The 8,220-nt window shown below is 47.4% G+C and overlaps 1 protein-coding gene across 7 annotated transcripts in view; it reads right to left on the reverse strand.

The window, feature by feature from the left end:
- DIP2C (disco interacting protein 2 homolog C) overlaps nt 1-2,716 on the reverse strand; it is a 204,834-nt gene extending 202,118 nt beyond the window's left edge. For all 7 annotated transcript variants that reach the window (XR_003048439.1, XM_025051681.1, XM_025051686.1 and 4 more), the window contains exon 1: nt 2,689-2,716. Coding sequence is in view for 6 of the 7 variants with exons in the window: in XM_025051681.1 (XP_024907449.1) it covers nt 2,689-2,701 (13 nt within the window). In the remaining variant the exon portion in view is untranslated. The remainder of the gene's footprint in view (nt 1-2,688) is intronic.
- Nucleotides 2,717-8,220: the final 5,504 nt, after the last annotated feature.

Genomic DNA, 8,220 nt, shown 5'->3' on the forward strand with positions numbered 1-8,220 from the left:
AAGCCGCTTAAAGGGGCTGTGAGCAAACTGTTGCGGTGATAGACCTGCTCACTTTGAGCACCAGCGATGGGTTGGCTGCTCAGGGAGCACCAAGGATTAAGGGGGCACCGAGTTGTCGGAGTGAGGGCTAAGGTGAGACTCGCTCTGTACAGAAGTGCCGATGGTATCCATTGTTCCTCTGTTGAGTCTTCCCTCTTCCCAGTGTGAGGACAGAGAGCCATCATAGCAGAGACATCATCAAACTGGATAACAGAGGTCACTCAGCCCAGAGGATTCCCTGAAGCTCCGCCTCTCCCAACTCATGGCCCCACTCAAGCCACATCCAGGTATGTCCTTGGGGAGACTGGTAACAACTACATTCCTATCAACAAGTACCTCAAATGGAAAAGAATTAAGTGCTCCAACCAAGAGATAGAGTGTCTGCATGGATAAGAAAACAAGACCACTATATATGCTGCCTACAAGAGGCTCACTTCAGATTAAAAGACACACACAGACTGAAAGGGAGGGGATGGAAAAAGATATTGCCTCGATGGACCTAGAGGGTATTGTGCCAAATGAAGTGGGGCAGATAGAGAAAGGCAGATATCGCATGATTTCACGTCCATGTGAAATCTAAAGAAAATCAACAACAACAACAAAAGCGGCAGAACAGACATGGAGGTGCAGAGTGCAGCATGGGGAAGATGGTTAATAATGTCGTAATAAACATGTAAGGGAGAAAAAGGGTACTAGATTTAGGAGGGTGATCACTTTGCGAGTTATGGGGATCTCTGATCACTATGCTATACAACTGAAACTGGTATATTATTGCATGCCAACTATAATTGGAGAAAATGTATTGAATTGCACAATGTAAATACAAGCAACTAATTGTCTATTATATTTAAATAAAGATAAAAAAAAGATCTCATTCACACTCACAACCCCAAAGGTGCTAACCCACAAGAATGCAAGGGGCTCGTTAGAATAAAGCCCCAGGACATCTCAGTGTTCAGCAAACTGCGGACAGGGCCTCAGACCACACTGCCACACCACAGACGGATTCTGAGTAGGAAGTGGTCTGGCCTCTCAGAAATGCCCTAGGCTCACATCATCCCACCTGTGTGGTCTGTCAGCCGACATCCATGTGCATACGTCACCAGACACAGGCATGAGAACGGGTGTCAGCTCAGCTTCGCTCTATACACACTGACGGCTGAAGGCCACGCACGTCCAGGGGAAGACGTCCTAGAGTCACAGCCACGGAGTTCTGCACTTCACCGTCAGTCAGCACGGTGAGGAGGAGAACACTGCAGAAGCTGTTCCAGCAGCTGCTCCAGCAGCTCCTCCAGCAGCTGCTCCAGCAGCTCCTCCAGCGGCTCCTCCAGCGGCTCCTCCAGCGGCTGCAGAAGCTGTTCCAGCAGCTGCTCCAGCAGCTGCTCCAGCGGCTCCTCCAGCGGCTCCTCCAGCGGCTCCTCCAGCGGCTCCTCCAGCGGCTCCTCCAGCAGCTCCTCCAGCAGGCTTTGGGAATGACTCTGATTGGAGATCCAAACGTGGTCCCGAGGTATGCTGGGACTAGAACCTAAATAGGACGTCAGTTCCAGAAGCACCTGGAGCAGAACCTGAGCTAGGACGTCCTTCCTAGATACACCTGGAGCAGAAACTAAGCTAGGAAGTCCTTCCCCAGCTTTCCTCTTGAAAAGTAAATGGGGCTAAAAAGGGGGCTCACAGAGGTAGTGACTCAAAGAGGCCACCAGGAAGAAACAAGTTTATCTTTCAAAAAAAGGCACTGCAGCTCTGTAGTCATCCCAGCCCATGGTAGATGGTCAGGTAACTTCGGAAGTGGACCCTCCCAGCAGACCAAAAGTGCCTCCCCATGACCTGCCTGAGCCTGGGGTGGCTCCTCCTCCCACTTCTCCTAAGGCTGCTCTTACAGACATTGTAACCCCAAATCACCTGGACAAACTGGAGTGAGGGAGCTTGGCCGAGCACTGGGAGGGCAAGGGCGGAAGTAGATATTATGCAGGCAGACACTGTGACACTCACTGCCTTACTGGTCCTCGTGACCACCCCGTGGGAAGGGTTATTAACCCAGCTGACAGCTGAGGAAACTGAAGCTGGGAGGGACAAGCAAGCTACCAAGACGATGCTGTGAGTAGTGGGACCAGCCGAGCCCTAGACACACTCTCTGATGTACGAAAAGCAGGAAGGGGGCTTCTCGATGGATCAGACCTTAAGCCCAGAGAAATCTCAAGATCCTCTCACAATCCCTGCAAATAGGAATTGGAAGACCCAAAGAGATTCAAGAAGTACAGAAAAAGGTCACCCCCAAGTTCAAAATGTATTTTTGTGCTTCAATTCCCAGTGTAATATTCCCAGCCCCCTCAAATTGATAGATCCTAAGTGAATCTGTCCTTTCTAAAGCATCTGGCCAACTCAAAGATTTCATCTGTTCCTGTCTACTGACAGTACCAGGCTTTGCAACTGCTCTTAGATACACTTGACATTCTTACACGGAGACGTATAAGCTCTATTTGTCAGCATACGAGTGATTGTGACACAGCCATACCTGGCCACGCTCTATTTGCGATGTAACAGATCGTTCCCTATTTGTATTCGTTTACTCATAAAGAAGACCCAGATGCTTCCAATAAGGTTAGTTAATAACACAATTTACATTTCCATTTTCAATTTAGATAAACTGACCTATAAAATCCATCTTGCCCAGGAAGCATCTCTTGGTACCTCCTTGGAAGATGGTCAGGGTAGAGCCATGCCATCTTCATCTTTATGGGGAAGTGAATTCCAGCGTGGTGAGAAGGGGCACTGGGGAATAAACAAGGATTCAAAGATGCTCCTGTTTTTCCTGAGGATGACAAAATCAAGAACGAGGCTCCCTGTGCACGCAAGGAGCGACCAGAACAAATTCACAAACACTGCTGGGAAATTTAAGATAGTTCACTAAGGGCCTCTCACCTCCTTAAAGCCTTATTTGCTTTATGAACTCCTGACATATGGCAAGCAACATATATGAGACGTTTGGTCAGAAGATGACTGGAATCACTCTCTGCACAGGACCGAGTGTCCAGAAGTCTGACTGCAGAGGCTCCCTCCCTCCCATGCTCTTCAATCTTTTCGTTAGGACACAGAAACGGTTCCAAACTAATAAGCAAGGGAAAAAAAATGATTTAAAACAGCAGCCCAGTAGAAAAAGACCTGTTTTTCCTACTACCAATCAGAGTCCCTCCGTTCCTCCTCGCTTGGAGAGTTTTCTCTCCCGATTCTTCAGACCTGCATTCCTGGCCCAGAGCACATTCATAAGTAGCTCTCGCAACTTGCAATTCACACAGCACCAGGAGCCCACTTTGCTCTGCAAGATATCAACAGAATATTCAAAAAACAGAGTGCAAAAAAAATCCAACAGAACTCAAAAATAGCAACTCCCCCCCAACAACGACAACAAAAAAAGGTTGCTTATAATTTTGACTCCCACAGCTCGCTATCGGCATTCACCCACCTCATTTGTCTCAAGGGCTTATTGAAAGTGATACCACAAGTAGGTCCCAAAGGGACGAGGGCAGTCCCACGTCACACTGGCTCCTGTACCCCACCCCATGGCTGGGACCCCCAATTTGCCTGTCTTCTCTGATAGCCCTGTTTATTATACTCAGAAACAAATGGGTGCAATTATTTCTTTTGAGATATGACAAGTTTTTAACCCTCTCACCAGAAAGAAAAGAGCACTGACAACAATGGTAAATAAACTCTGTATGGCACACGCACACAAAAAAATCACAAAAGAAGGATAAAGCAGAGGAATAGAGAGAGAGACCGGAGGGTGAGAAGAGCACCAGGGCACTGGAAAGTGGCCAGAAACCAGTCACGTCACCAGGAGCACCCTCCATGTTACAGCCGACGAAATGTCCCCTATTCCCAGGATAAACACTGACGTGAAAAACTAAATGAAGTCACTGCAAGCTAGAATTAGCTTTTTTAAAAAGGTGTCTGAGTAATTATGACAACTAGAAATGATCTCGATAATATGACTAGGATTTGAACTAGTCAGTCCATACATACGACATCAAAGCTAAGGTGACCCAGTATATTCTCTCTGCAATTCAGAAGGAAGCTACAACTCATCCCCCAAATCACTGCTTTAAAAAAAAAAAAAAAATCAGCTCTAAAAAAAGAGAACCATTTGAAGAAGGCTGGGAGGAGGAAGACAAGAATGACTCACAGCATCCAACAGCTTGTAGCCTCAAATCATAACAAGAATATAAAACCCGTGGCCCAGTCTAAAACCAAACAGAGCCGTTGTTAAAGCTTTAACCTCACAGTTCAGACCTAAGCAGGACTACAGCACTGCGAACATCTGCGAGCACTTGGAACAGCCTTACAGGTCTGTGCCTTTAATGTGTGTGTGTTTACTTGCCTAGCTTCCTGGCTAAATTTGACATAGGTATTTATTCACCAAGAAAAAACATCAAATGCAACCACGTTCATAACTCTGAAGAACTCTCAGAAGTCAAGTCTACACATTCAATCCCACATATATCAATTCTGCCATTTTGAAATTTTTTTAAACGCAAGTAACAGTATTTTAGATTTATCATGCCAAGTATTCTATTTCCTTCACTGCGATGCTTACAGCTATCTGTGACACCTTGGAGATGGATGCCACAAAGTAAACCAATTTTGCTAAGGATCCCGAGGTCCCCATCCTGCTTGAGTGGCTCAGTGCAGCCCCACGGCCAATACCTGCTGAATCTGCTGGCCCCATCCCTTCCCCCTTGCCCATTTACAACAAATTATCAATGAGACTCTGGAAGAAAACATGTTTTCACATGGTTATTTTCTAGAGTCAGCTGTTTCCTTTCAATAAAGAGAATATACACCAAGGTTAGGTGACGGAAGAGATGGCTGTGTCTCCTCTTACTGGCTTTGGAAGGTGGCTCTAAGCTTTCAGCACTGGCAGAGCTGTTAGCTCTGTAGCAACAAGGACCTCCAGGAAAAGTGCAGGCGCTGGGAAGGGGATGGGGGCAGAGCACAAGTAGTTTAGAGCTAAACATATCTGTTATCTTGTGCCCGATAGCCCTGAAAAAGCGCCCCCCCGCCCAACACACACACACGGATTCAATTTACAAACCCTCCAAGGCCATCTCTTTAAGATTTGACTCTTCAGTGAGGGAATAAGCAAGATACTTGTGGACTATTCGCCTGCAATTAAAAAATCAATTATTGTTCCTTTGACCAAAACAACAGGCTGACATTTAAATGAGCATTCACCTCCTTCCTCAAGCAGCTTCACACTAAGAAAATGTTAAATTGGACTCTATGACGGAACATAACACCTGAAGTAATCTGGTATATAAACTAGCAAAGCAGGGCATGAACTGAGTGACTCCCATAAGCAAATGTTAGGAAGTACGCAGGCGTACCAAAATTAAAAAGCCACAAAGGGTAAAGCATGGCATGTATTTTTAAAAGCCATCTCTTCTGCAAACACATCACAGGCAATTTCCCTAAATTCTACCAAGATAAGAATCCAGCCACTCCTGAAAGCGTGGGGAGAGTGCCTTCTGTAGCTGCAGGTCTAGGGTACACAGCCCAGGAACAAGCGTCAGCTCACAGAGAAACTGATCAATTTCAATCAGCCGAGGACTTTTTTAAAAATAAAGCATGAGTCTGTGTAGTAGTTTTCTGTTTCCTTTCTACTTTACTTGGTATTTCCATCTAAAGTTTTTCCTGAAGCCAAACAGTGTTTATTCACTTATTAATGAAATTATTTCGGGGCTGTTTTAAAAGCCAAAAAGAAAAATGTCCGATTCCACAAGGCAAGAATGGAGGTGAGAGAAGGGAAGAAAAAATGGTCTAGGAAAAGGCGTGTCAGTCACTGCACCTGGCGCCCTGCAGCAGCCCGCTCACTGGCTGGCCGCCTCCCAGGCAGCCCCAAGGATCTGAGAGACCGACAAGCCCTGGCCCCACACCAAGGGCTTTAGCTGCGGTGCCCACAGGAGGGGCCGCCAGCCCCATCTCCCCAAGACACTCCTGTTCTTTGCTGACAAGGCTGGTGCACGGTGAGGGGAGCCCGGGGTAGCCGCAGACGGGAGAGAAACAAGGAGACTCCCAGCAGAACAGGAAAGTAAACTTCGGAGTTCTGCAGACAATGGCCCAGTGAAGTAAAACACCACGGAGTCCCTACATCAACACCCAGCAGACAACGCGAACCAACACAGGCCCGGCTACAAAGCCAGGTACGCGACCGTTAACAAACCCTGGCAGCTACGCAGGAACTCCGAGAGAGCGGGCCACTGTTTTTCCAACCTATATGATGTGCTTAAAATGGAATTGTTTTTCCACCCTCCTCTGCAAGAACTGAGCACTGGAAATTCCACATGTGTCCACAATATTTTCTGACATTTCCATAAAATGATGAAGACTAATTTAAAGAATCCTCTCCCGGTGAATCCTGATTGGAGAGAGTTGTTTTTACTTTTCACCTCCAAAGTGTGTATGCTGAAGGATTTTTTTAAGTTCCAAAAGGTAGAGACACAGATTTCTGATCCTTCCAGTCTTTGGTTTCTCTTAAGCAATGCTAGAACACACGCTGGTGCGTCTAATTTAAGCCAGTAAAACTGCTCCAGGTGACTAAAAGACCTGAAATTCCATGTGACCCTAGAGAGTAACTCCATCAACTCAGCCTGGACAGAGCAAGTCAAAGGTGACACAGCTAGTCGTTCGGGACAGCATGGTAGGGCTGAGGCTGGGCAGCTGACACAACAACCCTCTGGTTCTTTCATCCTTCAAGGTTCAGGCCAGGTCTAGCAAGGTTTACGTAGAAAGAAAAATGGTAATGTGCTTGCTGCACACAAAGACACACCTCTCTCTGCCCAGACACTTAATAAGAGCTCATTAAGCCCTTTAAAAAAAAAAAAAAACCACCATTAGACACAAGGTGTTCTTGGAGAATAAGGCTGAGTACACATTGGTCTAAAGTGGCTTTGCCATCCTATGGGCAGCAGGAACATATTACTCGCCTTCTAAGAGCAACGGCTGGTGACAGGTGAGTGCCATCTAACAGGTGAGTGTGCCCCCAAGTACATGTTCATAAGCGACTGCTCCCAGTGCAGCAGGGGCCAGGACACACGTTCTGAGCAATGTCCCAGCTTCCAGGCTGACAGCACACGGTGAACAACCCAGGGGAGCTCAGGTGGCTTCGGCCTGAAATTATTAGGGGACCATTTTAAAGATGGGGTGTCGACACCACAGATTGGGTGTCGACACCAGCTCAGTCTGATGCAAACACAGCAGAAGTGCTTGTTTGGAGATACCAGGTGAGTGACGGGTGTTGTGGATCATGCAACAGAGGTGCAGGTGAGAAACCAGAGCTCGGAGGGACTGCTAGCTGAGGGGGAAAAGCCCCCTGAGCAGGGACACAAGCAAGGAAGTCGGCACCTGTGTGCTGACAGACTGTCCCTTCCAGCACTCTGTCCACGGCGCTCACTGTACCGCCAGCGTAAATCCAGGGTTCCCAGGTACAGGAGGCCCTGTATGTCCTGCCTCTGGACCCCCACATCTTCAAACGGCTGGAGCGGGGTAGCAGATCACAGTATCCACCTAGCTTAGGGAACACTGCAATGCCCTGCAGAGCCCCAAACCTGAAAAAGAGCAACAGTCCACAGGAATCTGAAAAGGCAGCTACCACCACACCAACAGCCCTCAAGTTAGTCCCTTCTGCGCCGCAGAAAGTGTTAAAAAGGAAAACAAAGTCAATATCGGCTCCTCCCAGCTGATGAAATTGGCACGAATGAATTTACTTTCTGGCTGCTGGCCCTCACAAAACCGTTACACACACACACATACACACACGCACACGCACACGCACGCGCGCGCGCACACACACACACACACACACACACACACAAAGTTCACCACGCTGCACTGCTCCAAATATAAATCAGAGACCAGCCGGCCCATCCCCGCCCCCACCACATTAGCGGCCTTTCCAGGGTGAGCCCGGTGAATATTGTAGTTATATTAAACATTAACATTTTGGAACTTTAGTGGGGTTTTTTTTTTTTGACATAGCAAACCCTGATCTAAACTTATGACAGTTGAGCACATGATCCCACCATTAAGAGCAAATAAGAAACCGTACATAACACTCCATGAAATCACGGTTGCAAATCTATCACCAGTTCCAAATACGAGCGGGCGAACGCGAGGCACGGAACCTGG

This window comes from Pteropus alecto, unplaced genomic scaffold (genome assembly GCF_000325575.1).
Source record: "Pteropus alecto unplaced genomic scaffold, ASM32557v1 scaffold108, whole genome shotgun sequence".
Taxonomy (NCBI): Eukaryota; Metazoa; Chordata; class Mammalia; order Chiroptera; family Pteropodidae; genus Pteropus; species Pteropus alecto.